Here is a 17,277-nt window from a genome sequence, read left to right as displayed (position 1 = left end):
AGGGCTAGCCTCTCTGCTTCCAAAGAATGGGCAGTCTTACACATGAGCGTAGCGATTTTTGTTGCTCTCCCCTCACCCTGGAAGTGCTCTTGGACCCATGAAAACACATCCTTGAGGGTTGTGCAACCTTTAGGGATGTGTTTCCATGGGTCAAAGAGTGCTTCTGAAGCAAGAGGAGAGTAGCAAAAACCACTGTGCTCTTGCACATGAGAGGTCATGCTTCGAAAGCGCAGAGGATAGCGCTGCATAGGTGCTTTTGTTAGAAGCACATGTGCACTGTTTGGATGTCGGCCTATAAGTCCAGAAACCACTTCTAGTTAGGACCCTAATTTTTCAAAACCCTTAATAATCTTAGACCTCAACATAAGAAAAGCCCAGTTAAGAAAAATGGAAAGAAATCAAGCAGGTGGCTAAATCTCCTTATATGAAGGAAATTAGAAACCTTTTGAAGTTTTCAAAAGTTTATGAGGAGGCAGCAGCGACAAGTAAATTCCTTTGGGCAAAATCCTTCTACTCACACTTCGCTGGATCCAACCAAGTAATTGTTTTTATAGTTTAGATACATTATACTGCTATTTATTTATTTTTCAGAACCACTATTCATGGTTTTGTGTATATGCAGGTGTCAAATAGACACACGGCCCCCTTATCCACAGATTTGAAAGGGTTAAAACCTACATATCAGTGGCTCCTAGAAGGCCGGAAATGACCGCTGAGGTCATTTCCAACCGCCATTTTGTCCGCAGGAGCCATTTTGTAAATTTCTTTTTTGAAAAAAAATCCACTTTTGGAGTGCACTGCTGGATGCCAGGAAACTCATGGAGCATGGTAGGGCATTTTATTTGGCCCTTTAAAAAAATTTTTTAAACACATTTCTTAAGAGTCTAGGAACCTAACTCCCACGATCCCATAGATTCAATGCCTCATTATCTACGGTTTCATTACCCACGGTAATCTGAGGGAAAGGGACCCACGCAGATAATGAGGTCCACCTGTATATTATACTGCCAGTTTAGGATGCTGACCATGTGATATGAATTCTGGTGTATCAATAAATCACCACTGTGAATTAATTTTTTCAATTAGAAAAGCAGCTGTTCTATGCCAACCTTTCCAGAATACTTTCAGCAATTCTTCTTCCTTTTTCTATTGCTTTTGGACCTCCTATTGGGCAGCAAGCTGTAGCTCGGAATCCATCGAGGTAAGTGGCATTTACCTGGGAAAACAGAATATATGCAAAGGATTTACCATTGTTTACCAAATATTAATTGGGAATAAATCAAAGGACCAACTTCATAGCTATGAAAAGTGAGTTCCATCCTTCTGGTGTTTATGCTTACATCTGAAGGGCTATCGCTGCAGTAACAAGGAGTATCACAGAAGAACAAAGCTACCGAAAAAGTTATTTCATATTCTGTTTTGGACCATAGTGCAAACCAAATGTCTTCTTTGAATTGGGGGGGGGGTGGGGGAGCTCAATTGTTTTTAAGCATTAGTAATGTTTAAATTAGAAAGAGAGTGACTAAAATATGTATGTGCTAGTAGAAGTTGGTTAAGTTTACTTTTCTTTTCACAATCAGATTTGGCAAAGCAGCTGGTCCTCATTAGAGAACAGTCTTTCCCTCGGTGCTCAAAGAAAAATATTCCAAAGTAATTTTGAAACTGACATCTAGAGATTAACACTATTTTTGCTTCAATACACACTATTATGTTATAACTTATAAGCATTACATACATACTATTCTTGCTTCAAGTAACAAAATTTTTTAGAACTTCTTTTTAAATGCACATTTTAAAACCAGAATAATAAAAATGCAGAAGAATACTCTACAATTTTGTATCTGCAGAATCCAGAGGTTTAGTAGGAGGCTCTGGTTTATATAGTCATACAGTATTTGTAACATTAAAAGGGCGTATCAATTTGAAATATGTAAATAGCACTGATCAACTTAGTTACCTGATTTTAATCATTTTATCATGATTACAAACTTTGTAATCATGATAAAATGATTATAGTCATTGTAATCAGCTACAGTCACTGATGAAAAGAACTGTATGATCTCTTTAAAAACTTAATTACTATAGAGAAAATAAATTAATATTATGCACACACACAAAATTGTACAATTTGTCCTGATAGGGAATTCAGTTCAATGACGTAAGCAAAGTCAGTTTGCACATTTTTTCACTGGATTTGGTAAAATATATGTTGCACCCAATAACAATGCTGCCTTTCCCACAAAGTTGTAATATACTATATCATCATAAAAGCAATGATAAAGAACCTTGTAGAATGTTGAAGGAGGTAATCCTGTAGCGCCTTGAACTTTCACTGCACCACCTTCAGTACCTACAAACACATTTTAAAAGTTTAGAATTTCTATTAGGGTTTTAATCGGTAGCCCTAGACTTGGAAAGAATATTCAACAATGCATTAATTAGAATTGAAGCAAATATTTTGGAGAATTATTCTATCCATTCTATTAAATGCATTGAAGAATATTCTTTTCCAAGGTACCAGTAAAGACTGCCACATCAACATGACCGCAGCCATGTTTTAACACCAATGACTGACATGGAAGCTAAGGGATCCCAAGCCATCCCTATTAAGCCATTCTCAGGATGTACTGGAAAACCTTGATATTTGCGGGGGTTGTGATCTGCTCTGCAACCACGGATATGGAATCCGCGAATATGTATACATAGGGGCAATGGGGATTGGAGGGTAAAGTTCCTGGTCGCGGCAAGGATGGCAGGGGCTCCATGTACCTTTTAAAACCACCACTGTGTGGCGGGGACAGTGGTGGAGGCAGCCGCAGTGGAGGGGATGGAGGAGGCGGCTGGGACTCCTACTACTACAACAACAAATATTTATATACTGCTTTTCAACAAAAGTTCTCAAAGTGGTTTACATAGAGATATATAATGAAAGAAAGAAAGAAAGAAAGAGAAAGAAAGAAAGAAAGAAAGAAAGAAAGAAAGAAAGAAAGAAAGAAAGAAGGTTCCCTGTCCTCAAAGGGCTACTTCTGTCTCCAAATGACTGCGCAGGCCATTCTGAAGCCAATTGCAGGCCTCTGCGGATGCGCACACAGAGAGGCCCGAAATGGTCTGCAGACCAGCTCACACAGTCATTTGGGAGTCAGGTGGGGAGGAAGAAGAAGTCCCATTGGTGCCTCCGCCACCATCCCCTGCTGCGGTGGCCTCCATCGCCATACCCGCTGCACATACCTGTGCCAACTGGACCAGGCCCTCGACCCATGGATATGCGCATTCCACTGCCCCCTCCCCCATGCTTATGCCAAGGTCAGTTGCGTATTCTTGCAGATAAAGAGGTTTGCCTGTATATCACATTCCCTTCAAACAAAGAGTGACAGCAGTACTGTCTCTGAAAATAACTCAGCCAGGAAATCTCTTGAGACAAAGTGGCTGGTATGCCAATTATATCTTAGGTCTCCATGTCAGACTCCTACTTATTTACCACCTATCACACATGATAGAGAAGCGTTAAAAATAACGGTGGCCAGATCTGACAAACAAGAAAAATGGCACAAGAGATGTATGCATTACAGGTAGAGCCCTTAGGACAGGAAGATCTCCCATTCATTCCTGTTGAACATGCAACTTTCCCTTCATTCCCATTTCCACATCAGTCCTATTTGAAGAGAAGAAGACTAAGTGTACAACAGATTGTTGCAAGAACAAGTGAACAATGCAGGTAGCTTGCAGCTAGAAAAATCCCAAACATTTTAAAAAGGAAGGCAGAGTCCGTAATTTATCCACAGCTTTTGGAACTCTCAGTCTAGCCTACAGAATAGGAAGAGGGGTTTTTTTCAAAGCATGTCTGTACGCAGCTGAATGGAAAACTTCCCCACTGATTTCAGAGAAGCAGAATCATATAATTTTGTGGGATTAGTACATGAAAAGCAATACACACTTCGTTTCTACATACCTAACTGATCATTAACAGATCATGATAGAAGAACACATAGCACAATATGAAATAATATATTCAAACTTTTTTTAAAAAAAAGACACTAGAATAGTTTTGAACTGTTTATTTAAGTACTCAGTGTTACTTAATGTGCTTTTAAAATGTTTTGTACTGAAGTGTTTGTATTATTTTAATGCCAATTTCCGATTTCAGCCTTTGGGCATAAAGCGATTTGAAAATCTAAATAAACATAGTAACACTCATAAACTTTAATTATGATGCATTATAATTATCATGCAAGAGAGCAAGAGAGCTTTCACAGAAGAAAATTATCTTTAAAATCACAAAAATATAAGGAAAGCTTGCTATTCACCACTGAAATGACAAAAAGAGTATCTCTAAGTTCAACCAACTAGTTTATCTAATCTTGCCATACAAAATATTCAGCAAAGTAAACAATTAAAGCAGATAGCCTGCAGTTCTTTTTCTGGAGTACGTGTCACAACAATTATATCTAAAGATATTTGAGAAATCTGCCTGTTTCCCATCTGTTATATTTCTAGTAGAATAACTAACTGAAAGTTCATGCAGAAGTTCATTTGGAGTTCAAGTGAGTCATACTGGGCCATTTGCAAGCTAAAAGTTCATTGGAAGGTGAGGGATGCTTTTTACTATTAAAGAATGGTGGTCCACATGTTCCTCAGTCATAGGAGGGCGAAAGAAGGGCTATATCCTTGCAAGGAGGCTGCAGAGTAGCTGTGGAGAAGGCTTCCTCTGCAGACAAGCAATTGCAGGCTGGGGTGATTTTTGCTCCTCTCTGCAAAAGTGCTTTTGGCTTCCAGAAACATGTCTCTGAGGGTGACCCTTCTTCCGCCCTCCTTTGGCTGTGGACACATGGGCCAGTGTCTACAGGCAGCAAGGTGCCATATCAGACCATTTGAATAACCCTATATATTTCTTATATTCCAAAAAATATAGTTTTACTCCACTGAAGATTATTACCTTGGATTCTAATAACCAATGCTATTACTATACTAGTCACATGACTTTCAGTTAAAATTAAAAAGAATAAAACAGACGGGGGGGCATTCTTACATAAATTTATTTCATTTTTGCTGCCAAAACTGTTGTCAATATTTTATAAACATAATATAGGTGATGTTACATTTGTTTTGTCTTTCACTAGTTTACCTATCCACCAACTGTCCTTCAGACCAAGATTCTAAAAAAAACCTTCTTCTTTGTGAGTCTGCACTATGCTCTTTGTCATAGGATAAGCAAGCATCTTTCAGTATCCAAGTATAAAACGATCTTGACATTGCTATGTTTGTGTGTTTTAATTGCTCGAGCCTCCACTTCATTAACTATAGTTTCCATACATTCCATATAATCTATATTTAATTGAAAAATATCTATCTTGTGTTAAAAGTATCCACTATAACAGTTCTGTTGCTCAAGAGATATATAATGCTTTACAAATATAAATATATCAGCAATTTCCTTCTTGCTTAAATCTGTGCTCAGTAACCTCATCTTGGTTAGGAACTGGCTTGATATTTATAAGATTTTCTGCATCTTTCTGTGACAGTTTAAATGTCCACAACTTATTTAACTTCTGTGGCCAATAGTTGGGCTACATGACCCTCAAGGGCATATTTGTGAACTGTACAAAGTGGTGATGAGGGAAGAGGAGATCAGCAAAAATCCACCTCCATTTGCAAGCACCTGCTGAACTGGGAACATGGCCACTGCACATGTGCTTCCTTCGGCTGCATGCATACAGCATGATCCAGATGTCAACCATCATGTGAAAAGTAGGCACATGGAAGCAGAGATCTTCAAAACGTTCCCAGAGTGGTATATTGTCAGATAAAAATAATATAACAAAAAAATTCATAAAATCAATAAAACATCATAGCACAAGCAGCAGCCATAACTAGTCAATAAAATCCAGAACAGAATGGCTAATAAAATCCAGCATAGCATGACCAATAAAATCTTCACAGAATAACAGCTAAAGCTAGCCAGACTTCACATGCTAGAAGGCCTGGACAAATAAAGCCTTTGCCCAGCACTGACCATTGGTTGCCAGGTCACAATGCTATGGCAAAAGCGGAAGCCACAACTACAAAATGCTCTTGTCTAGGTTTTAGACCTAGCGACCCCCTTGCCTACCAACAGTGCACAGTCCTCCCTCCCTCTAGGCCTCACACATCGTTTTGTCCCACTTTTACTTTGTCGTTCGCTCTTCCTTTCTTCAACATTTCTACATCTCCCAATGTTTCCCCAGGTTCCTGCCTACTTGTCCCACTTCTTTTAACACCCTCTCTCTTAATTAGGTTTCCCTAGAAGTTCTTTCTCTGGAGCCCCTTCTGAGCTTAAGCATTGTGTTTTCATTTCTTCATGTGATTAACTCCTTCTTGCCTCCGTTGCCTGTTTCTTCTCCTCCTCAAGTCTCATTCTTTGCCTGCCCTAACTTTCCTGTTTCTAAATTCATTGCCTCTACTACACGCTTCCTTCAATCTCTTTACCTCTGGACTCCCTGTCCCTTAGTGTTCCTTTCTCCCAGGACCTCTTCCCTGACCTGGGCCATCCCATGTGAGGGTTTAACCTTACCCCAACAGACAAAATGTTCCTTTTTGACAGCATCTGGAGTACAAACTCTTTTATGTTCTCTAAGTAACTAAACAACCCGAGCCATCACACCACTACAGCCAATTAGTGTCAGGGACTTTGCATTCATAAGCACAACATAACAAAGATTACATGAAACATTGAAGAAACAGTATTATAGGAGGTAAGGTTGTCAAGAACCCAACCCCATGCTCTGGCTATAGCTCCAGTGGCACATGCGGAGGCTTGCATCACAATAACTAAAGCAATACTGTCCCTGCCAACTGTGGGGTACTCCCTAGTCCTGGCCTACTGCCTTTTTGAAACCCTTTGCTCCCTTATGAAACCCTATTTTTTAAGATACACCTGAGCCAGCACTGGGATCACTGCAGACGTTGCTACTAGGGATATGCAAAAAATTTTGGGCACAGTTCGATCTGTGCCCAAAACGAGCAATTTCGGGTGATTCGGGTCCGAACCGAATCACCCCCGATGTCCCCCGATATTTTTCAGGGCTGAGCCGAATCACCCCTGATTCGTGCCCGAAAAATTCAGGTGATTCAGGATGACGTCTCTTTGAATTTCCCGCCTTTTTGCCTCCATTGATTTGAATGCAAAAAGGTCTGATGTGATGTCAGCTCGAATTTCGGGTCCCAGGGGCAAAATAGTGGGGTGGGGTGGTAGTGCCTAACGGATGGAGGCTACCAGCCAAATTTCAGGGGAATTGGGCAAAGGGCTGATTTTTGGGGAATTTTTGAAGTTTTCAAGTCTTTGGGGCAGTTCGGGGGCAAAGCGTGGGATCTGGGCAAAAAGAGTGGGGTGGGGTGGTAGTTCCTAATGGGTGGAGGCTACCACCCCAATTTCAGAGTGATTGGGCAGAGGGCTGATTTTGAGGGAATTGTTGAAGTTTACGCGTCTTTAAGGTTTTTCCCCATAGAGAAGCATTGAGGTGTCAGCAAATGTATAGCTTCACGCGGGGGGCAAAGGGGTGCCCTAGAGCAGTGTGGGGTTGGTGGTAGTGCCAGGTAGGGTCAAGGAAGCTACCTGAATTTTTTCAAAGGATTTGGGCAGAGGGCTGATTTTGGGGGAATTGTTAAAGTTTACGCGTCTTTAAGGTTTTTCCTCATAGGGTATACATGGAGCTTTCAGCAGCCCCATAACTGCACTTGGGGGGTGCTGGGGTGGCCCAGAGCGAGTGGTAGTGTAGTGCACATAGGGTGCCAACCACCCCCATGGGTTTCTAACCCATGGGGTACAGGGTTCTGTTGTTTCAGAGGTATTCAGAGTGTGGATTCTATGATAGCTAATGAGATTTTCAATGAAACACCATGAATCCACTCTAATTTGCTGACACGTCAATGCTGACATTTGCTGACACCTCAATGCTTCTCTATGGGGAAAAACCTTAAAGACGCGTAAACTTTAACAATTCCCCAAAAATCAGCCCTCTGCCCAATCACTCTGAAATTGGGGTGGTAGCCTCCACCCATTAGGCACTACCACCCCACCCCACTCTTTTTGCCCAGATCCCACGCTATGCCCCCGATCTGCCCCAAAGACACTAAAACTTCAAAAATTCCCCCAAAATCAGCCCTTTGCCCAATTCCCTTGAAATTTGGGTGGTAGCCTCCAACCATTGGGCACTACCACCCCACCCCACTATTTTGCCCCTGGGACCCGTTTTTCTTACCTGAATCGATTCAGATTCGGATTTAATCCTAATCCAAACCGAATCAGGGGTGATTCGGGTAGCCCAGATTCGGGCACAGAACAGAACGGGGGTGATTCAGTTCGGGTCCCGAACCGAATAACCGAAAACCCAAATTGCACACCCCTAGTTGCTACTAGGAATGTGTGAATCAATTTGGGTACAAATCGATTTATACCCATGCTGATTCAGGCAATTTGGAGACAGAAAAAATCACCCCTGTGGTCCATTGGCTAGATTCGGGTCCAAATCAATTCGCTCCAGATTTGATTTAAATAGATTCGAGATTCGGATTCCTCCTATTAATTTCCCCAGATTCCCAACTTTCTTTTTTTAAAAAAAACGAACCCCCCAAAAAGCACACCTGAGCTCTAGCTCTAGAAGTGGAGTTATGGAGCAAAATCTGTGGTCACTATTTTTCAAGTATTTTGATTCTTTGGTGTATAATAACTTTAACCATTCTTCATAATGAATTCCAAGCAGTGGGGTAAACATGAAAGGAAGAATTGAAGGTGTGTAATAAAGACACCAAAGAATCCAAAAATTCCTAGAAAATAAACTGAGTACCCCAGTGTGTGTGCGGGGGTGGGATGTAGTTGACACATGGCAATTGACAGTTGGCACTGTCCCATGACAGTCAAAATGAACAGAAGAAATGAAGGCGTATAATGAATCCTCATAGGGATTAATTATGAGGAAAAGTTATAAGACACCAAAGAATCTAACATTTCAATATTCCTAAAAAATAAACTGAGTACCCCACTGCCTTGTAGGTGGGGGTGGGGGGTGTAGTTTGCACATGGCAGTTGACAGTTGACACTGTCCAATGACAGTCAAAATGAACAGAAGAAATGAAGATGTGCAATGAATCCTCATACGGATTCATTATTCATTAAGAGGAAAGGTTATTATACACCAAAGAATCCAAACACTTGAAAAATAGTGAACACACATTTTGCTCCATAACTCCACTTTTACAAAGACTATTGCTTAGCTTTTTATTTTTAAATGGAAGCTGAGGATCCATGTTAGGTTTAGGATAGGGTGACTTTGAATCCCCATTATTTCCTATGGCGGAAATATACAAAATCAGAAAAAACTATTAAAAAATAATCATTAAAAATCAACCAAGTGCCCCTCTGCTTTGAAATTTGGGTGGGTAGGCCCATGGGCCTACCCATGGTGCCCCTAGGGCCTTTATAAGTGGTCTGAATCTATCTTAATCCAAATCGAATCCAAATAAAATTTGGGGTGATTCGGGGGGACAGATTCAGACACAAAACAAATCAGAGGTGATTCGATTCAGGCACACACAAAAATAAAAAAAATTGATTCATACCCATGCACAGTTGCTACTATTTTCCTTTTCCATTCTGCTCTGATGAATGCTGGAAGCTGGTATTGCTACACCTTTCATGTTTACCTCTCCAGTGCTCCACAGCTTGGCTAGAGCTGATTAAGTCTGTTTTATAGCTGCTTCCCTCACCAACACAAAGTAATCGTATCTAGATTTAATTATGAGTTTATTCAGAAACAACTCCATTTTATCCTTGTCCTTTCCTTCTCCTTTCCTTTCTGACTCCACCTCCCACACTCTCTACAGCAAACTTCTAACAAACTTCAGGACAAACTTCTAACAGCAAAACATTAAAGATACTGGATGGATACAAGAAAGTTTTTTTAAGTCTGAACCTTTTGTTCACAATGAAGGACCCCAAAGAAGCTCTCCTGGGTCTCTCCTTGAAATTCACAGCAACCAACACAGGGGCCCAGTCAATCAACACTCTTCATAGCCACTTCTGCTTCCAAGTGGCAGAATTAATCCCCCCTGAGTTTAATCAAGAAACGAATGAATACTGTGATTGCCAGGTCAAGAGTGGAGGGTCTCCCTTAAAAAGCACACTTTGAAAGAACAAACAGTAATAAAGCTGTGTTGAAAACAGAACAGTTACTTTCTTAAATTAAGTAGGAATCATCCATCATAAGCAGACACTGACCTGGAATTTCAGTAATGGAAACTTGAGAAAAATCACATGTGACATCTGGCAGGAGATATTCCTTAGGGTTACCAATTTCATATATCAACTGTTCCGCCACTGTGCCAAAAGACAACAGGCCCCCTGTGTTGGGTGGTTTGGTTACGATAAAACTTCCATCAGAAGAACATTCTGCTATGGGAAAACCGATGTTATGCCTGAAAGGTTGAAAATATTGAACATCTTGCTAATTTAGAAAATATGTAAATATGTATATGCATAACTACCAGTGTATGGTAATATTTACAGCATGACAAAAATATATTATTAACTGCTAAAACATATTCCAATTGTTTTAAAGATTATATAAAAAAGAAAAAGTTTACTAAGCTCTTAAGAAGTATCAAATGGCCAAAATCACCGGTGGCCCTTGTTATTCAAGTGGCTCCCATTATTCGTGGTCTAGGCATCCGCGGTTTCATTTATCCGTGGCCGAGTCACGGGGACCCAGTTTCTTTATCTGTGGTTTTAAAAATAGGCAAAATCTGCGGTTCCTGGGTGGTCGGAAATGTCATTTCCTGACATGATGACATGTCCTGCCACCACTTTGCAGCACAGTACCATTTTGTGGCTCTTTTTAAAGGCGAGGGATTCTTCTCCAAGAATTTTTGAAAAAGAAATCTGGAGGGATGGGGGGGGGCTTTCTGAAGAGCTGGAGACCTGGAGAGCAAGGTGCAATGATTTCTGCTTTTTTGGAGCCTTTTTAAGCTCAAGAAACCTAACCCCACAATTCACATTGACTCAAGGTTTTGTTATTCCTGGTTTCCATATTTGCGCCTATAGGCAAGAACGGAAGCCCCGCGAATAGCAAAGTCTACCTGTATTATCACTCCATGAGTAGAAATAGGAAAAGGACATAGCAAATACACCACAGAGAAGCTGAAAGAGGCATGATAAAATAGTGAGTAGTTACACTACTGAAAACGGCTGCAAACGTCTAAGATGAAAAAGAAGAAAACTTTAGAGATCAGTTTCTGCTGTTTGTTTGTTTTTAAGCAGCAAATATTAAGAGGTAATAATACTCTTGAAGAGGTTGCCTGATCTACAAATGGAGAGCAGTATTGAAAGTTGAATCCTAAGGCACACTATCTGTAGCTGCTTTGAGAACTGGCATCCACTCCACCTGCTAGAATAATCTTTACTACTCAATGCCTCATTAATAGGTAAATCTATGAACTAGGACAGAGATAAATAATGGCTGTATCCTATACCTTACTGCACTGGCCAAACACATACTGACAGCTGTGCCAGCAACTCACCAACTATGAAAATGTATCAGTATTGAAGAGCTGAAATGCTTATGTTGCAAACAGATCATAGTCACACAAATTAAGGCAGTTATTTTTGAGTCCTAAAAAGAAATGGAGCGCTACTGGCACAAAGAACTGCCAATTGACACAAGGCATTTTCCTCAAAAGACATTAATTTTCAGGGTGATCAAACAGAACATCTCCTTGTTGCACTCTCCCAGGACCTAACAGCATTCTTCAGCTTTAACTTCTGGTAAAGAATCCATTAAAACACACACACACACACCTTAACAGCACAAGTTTCCCTGGAGATGACATAATTGAGCAAATTCAGTTACTTTGGCCACGACTCTGTTGGGCAATACGACTGCACCTAAAAACAAAACACTCAATACTCAGTGGTTCTAGGCCACTGAAATGCAAATCTTGCACCACAAAATAGTCCTCTAATACAACTTCTCTCCCAGCACAAAGAATCTGTATTCTAGATCTCGAGCTAAATGGCAGCAATCTAGGGCATGTTGAAGACAATGGATAGCTAGTTTACTATGAGACAAATCACGGTACAAAGGTATATCAAATTCTGAAGAGATTGATGGACTTTATATAAATTTGTGAAAAGGTAATTTAGAAGAAGTTATTTTTTAAGGATTAAGGTTAGGATGTTGAATAAGCTATTTTTATATGTAAATGAGATTTTTTGTTCTTCTGATTATTACCATTGTTATTTTATGTATTCTTTTTATCCGTACTTTTCTGTAAAGTTTTAAATTGCATTTGCTGATCGTTGATAGTAATAAACTAAACTAGACTTTTTTAAATTAAAGAAATGATTACATTTCATTTTTTGTTTCCTGACAAAAACTGTTTCAGGAAGATATTCAACTAGTAAAGCAATGTGAAAAACTTAATTATACTGATTAAATTCAAATTTCACATACAATTGAAAAATCTGAATAAGACATGTTTCTCCTCAATTTTTAATTTAATCCTATATAGAGATAATACAAATCACTATGAAACTACTGTATCTGAAATTTTTCTCAGTTGATTCTTTGTGACCCTTCTCTCCATCTAAATAATTAGTCCAAGTTTTCATATACAAGTTTTATCATGTTGTTATGCATCTTGCCAATTAAAAATTGGCTCCCAAAGCAGCTCACAGCAATCACAGTTCAATACACATAAAAACTGAAATGCAATACACAGTGTGGCTAAGAGGAAAGGTCTTTAGCTGGAGCTGGGCCTAAGCACAATGGATGGTTGCTTGGATACAGGTCACAGTGATATCAGGAAGGCGGCATGTTGATGGGCAATGTGTTAGCTTCCTTAACATGTACAAGTCATGCGAACAAGGTTAGGAACATAGGAAGCTGCCATCTAGCACTGCCAGTCAGACCGCTGGTCCATCTAGCTCAGTATTGTCTACACAGATTGGCAGTGGCTTCTCAAAGGTTACAGGAAGAAGTCTCTCCCAGCCCTATCGTGGAGGGAACTTGGAACCTTCTGCATGCAAGCGTGCAGATGCTCTTCCCAGAGCGGCCCCATCACCTAAGGGGAATATCGTACAGTGCTCACAGATCCCAGGGTTGGGATCTCAGTGCCAGAGATATGTGTTTTCCAAAAACACTGGACTGATTCCCCCCCCTGAATATTTCCTATGCTAATTTTCACCTTATTTCCATAAAAATTTGCATTAATTGTTTTCTAAAAAAATATTATACAAATTTTTCTTATGTCATTAATAGACTGTGCACTTATTTGGCATATTATTTGACCTATTTATTCCGTTAAAAACCTCCTCTCCATATTAATTCCTCCTCACTGGATCTCTTAAGTTTTTCAAGCAGCCAAGTAGAAATTTTAGAAATGAATTTTTTTTTTTACAAAAAAATAAAGTATGGGGAAATTTGTCTTCCATTTTCTGAAAGTTTGAGGGACCTGTTAGGATAGTCCACTTCCTGCGGCTGATGGAACCTACTCCAAAATGTCTTTGGAGATGTTTTAGAAGCTACTGCCTCCCTGATGAAGCCCTACTGGAGCTCTGGAACAGAGAATTGACCCAGGCAATTGATGCAATTACTCCTAGACAACTTTTTCCATAGGCTACAGCAATCATTCTTCCTAGTATATCAGGGAGTTCTGGACAACAGAATAACAGGGATGATGACTGAAGCAGTGAAACACATATAACAGCTGACTGAGCATGAGCCAGAACAAATTAAAAGACTGAGCATGAGCCAGAGCCCAACTCCTATATATTCATCCATCACCACTGCATTTGAACAGTGTTATCCAGTGGAGCTTTTCTGGACTGTCAAGAACTTTTAGTCTGGGTCGAAGTGAGACCTGGAGAAATCTTGGCTGGCCATTATGATAACTTTCAGATGAAGTTGCTCAGACCAGTTTGAATTGAACTACCTTTCACCATCTTCAGCTGGTACCCAGCTCCACCCTTGCCTAAGGAAAGATGAACTGGCTGCTGTCATTCGTTTGTTTGTAACTTCACATTTGGGCTACTGCAGTGTGCTCTGTATGAAGCTGCCCTTGAAGACCATCCAGCCCCAAGATAATATATGGAGGAAGATGGGGTGGAACTGGAGAAGAAAGAAGAAATCCTCCATTTGCTTCTCCCAAAAAGTATTTTCCCAAATATCACCAGTCAAATGGCAGAAAGTTCAATAGTGGACACCACAGTAGACAGCATAGCTCAGAAACTTCATAGCAGCAACAAATCCATCTGCAAGCTGGCTCTACAGAGCTAAGTGACAAAAGGAAGTAGTGATGACTACTGTGCTGTTCTAGGGTACAGCAGTCTTGCAGCAGCAATTCCACTGGCCCACTAGTTCTATGAGGTCAGGTGAACCCATGGTCACTGCAGTCTACCACCCATATGAAATCCAAGTGTGTACAGTCTCACAGCAGCTATGGAAGCAAATCTTCTCAGCCAGCTCAGTGGAGATGAATAGCAAATCCAGGAGTCACTACCATGACCACCTGTTGTGGTTTCTCCACCTCAGAGAGTGTGAAGTTACCTTGCGTCAGCCTCAGTAGCTCCATATGCCTTCTTATTCTACAGCAAAGGGGAGCACTGTATCCTAATAAACATGTTCCTAAGGAAAGCCAATAGCTCACATGCATTAGCCTTTGTTTCCAAGAGAAACTGGTGGCTTAAAGAATGCATGTATGCACACTCTACTAGTTATTTTAAGAGGGAATGAGGGTATTGGATAAGCCCCATACACACTTTGGTTTTTATTTTTAAAAATACTCCATGAATAGGCCACTACGCCTTGCCTGGGCAAATTCCCCAGATATGCAAGGCTATCTGCATGATGGGGTTATAAAAAGGGATATATAATGGTTTGTCCTTACAGACTTGGGGGCGGGGACGGGGACGGGGAAATGATGGAAAGCAATCTGGGAAATCACACGCCGGTTAGCCTAACGTCCATTCTAAGCAAATTGATGGAAAGCATCCTCAAGGATAAAATTGTAAAGCACATAGAAGAACAGGCCCTGCTGGGAATGAACCAGCATGGCTTCTGCAAAGGTAAATCTTGCCTCACAAACCTTTTGGAGTTCTTTGAGAGTGTCAACAAGTGTGTGGATCAAGGTGATCCAGCTGATATAGTATACCTGGACTTTCAGAAAGCTTTTGACAGAGTTCCTCATCAAAGACTCCTGAGGAAACTTAGCGGTCATGGGATAAGGGGACAAGTACATGTATGGATTGCTAACTGGTTGAAAGACAGGAAACAGAGGGTAGGTATAAACAGAGAGTTTTCACAATAGAGGGAAGTAAGAAGTGGGGTCCCCCAGGAATAGGGGTGTGCAATTCGGATTTTTGGTGATTCGGTTCGGGACCCAAACCGAATCACCTCTGTTCTGTTTTGTGCCCGAATATGGGCCACCCGAATCACCCTTGATTCGGTTCGGATTCGGATTTAATCCGAATCTGAATCGATTTGGGGGAAAGGGGCCCAGGGGAAAAATATTGGGGTGGGGTGGTAGTGCCCAATGGGTGGAAGCTACCACCCCAATTTCAGGGGGATTGGGCAAAGGGCTGATTTTTGGGGAATTTTTGAAGTTTTAGTGACTTTGGGGCAGTTCGGGGCATAGGATGGGATCTGGGCAAAAAGAGTAGGGTTGGGTGGTAGTGCCTAATGGGTGCAGGCTACCACCCCAATTTCAAGGGGATTGGGCAAAGGGCTGATTTTGGGGAAATTTCTGAAGTTTTCATGTCTTTGGGGCAGTTTGGGGCAGAAAGTGGGGCCTGGGGCAGAATAGTGGGGTGGGGTGGTATTGCCTAATGGGTGGAGGCTACCACCCCAATTTCAGGGGGATTGGGCCGAGGGCTGATTTTTTGGGAATTTTTGAAGTTTTTGTGTCTTTGGGGCAGTTTGGGGGCAGAAAGTGGATCTGCCCCAAAAGAGTGTGGTGGGCTGGTAGATAGTGCCTAATGGGTGGAGGCTACCACCCGTCCCCAATTTCACCCGTCCCCTCAGAAGTTTTTCAGAAGGGATGTTATTCCCTTATTTTCTGTGGTGTGAATTCTCATTCTATGATAGCAAATGAGATTTTTTTCAATTAAACAACTCTCATGACCCCACTTTCACTTTTTCACACTCTCATTTACTAAGAATATGATGAATGGATCAATCTAGCACACTGCACCTTATGAAGAAAAACCTCAGAAATTCACCAAAATTCAGCAATCTGCCCAATCACTCTGAAATTGGGGATGGGTGGTAGCCTCCACCCATTGGGCACTACCACCCCACCCCACTCTTCTGCCCCGGACCCCACTTTCTGCCCCAATCTGCCCCAAAGACATGAAAACTTCAGAAATTCCCCAAAAATCAGCCCTTTGCCCAATCCCCCTGAAATTGGGGTGGTAGCCTGAACCCATTAGGCACTACCACCCCACACCACTCTTTTTGCCCAGATCCCATGCTATGCCCTCAAACTGCCCCAAAGTCACTAAAACTTCAAAAATTCCCCAAAAATCGGTCATGAGGCGAATCACCCGAATTTTTCGGCCCCGAAATTCAGGTGATTCGGCTCGGCCCCGAAAAATATCGGGGGGCATCGGGGGTGATTCGGTTCGGCCCCGAATCACCCGAAATTGCTCGTTTCGGGCACAGATCAATCTGTGCCCGAAATTTTTTTGCACATCCCTACCCAGGAATCTCTCCTAGGACTGGTGCTTTTTAATTTATTCATAAATGATCTAGAAGCAGGGGTAAGCAGCGATGTGGCCAAATTTGCAGATGATACCAAACTCTTTCGGGTAGTGAAATCCAAAACAGATTGTGAGGATCTCCAAGAGGATCTCTCCAAACCGGGTGAGTGGGCGACAAAATGGCAAATGCGGTTCAGTGTTGGCAAGTGTAAAGTGAGGCACATTGAGATGAAAAACCCTAACTTCAAGTATATGCTGATAGGATCTCAGCTGTCAGTGACTGTCCAGGAGAGGAATCTTGGGGTGGTGGTGGACAGCTCGTTGAAAGTGTCGACTCAATGTGCAGCAGCTGTGAAAAAGGCCAATTCCATGCTAGGGATCATTAGGAAGGAGACTGAAAATAAAACTGCTAACATTATAATGCCCTTACACAAAACTATGGTGTGGCCACACCTGGAGTAGTGTGTACAATTCTGGTCACCGCATCAAAAAAAGGACATTGTAGAACTGGAAAAGGTGCAGAAGAGAGCATCCAAGATGATCAGGGACCTAGA

At 41.3% G+C, this 17,277-nt stretch overlaps 1 protein-coding gene across 2 annotated transcripts in view; it reads right to left on the bottom strand.

Annotated features, from left to right (window-relative positions):
• LOC128328277 (uncharacterized) overlaps positions 1-17,277 on the bottom strand; it is an 89,117-nt gene that overhangs the window by 49,216 nt on the left and 22,624 nt on the right. For both annotated transcript variants that reach the window (XM_053258111.1, XM_053258112.1), the window contains exons 9-11: positions 10,250-10,446; positions 2,286-2,350; positions 1,110-1,216 (exon numbers count right to left, since the gene is read on the bottom strand). In XM_053258111.1, coding sequence (XP_053114086.1) covers positions 1,110-1,216; positions 2,286-2,350; positions 10,250-10,446 — 369 coding nt within the window. The remainder of the gene's footprint in view (positions 1-1,109; positions 1,217-2,285; positions 2,351-10,249; positions 10,447-17,277) is intronic.

This window comes from Hemicordylus capensis, chromosome 5 (genome assembly GCF_027244095.1).
Source record: "Hemicordylus capensis ecotype Gifberg chromosome 5, rHemCap1.1.pri, whole genome shotgun sequence".
NCBI classification, from domain to species: Eukaryota; Metazoa; Chordata; class Lepidosauria; order Squamata; family Cordylidae; genus Hemicordylus; species Hemicordylus capensis.
Note: the sequence above shows the minus strand (reverse complement) of the source record. Positions and strands in the feature narration are given on the sequence as shown.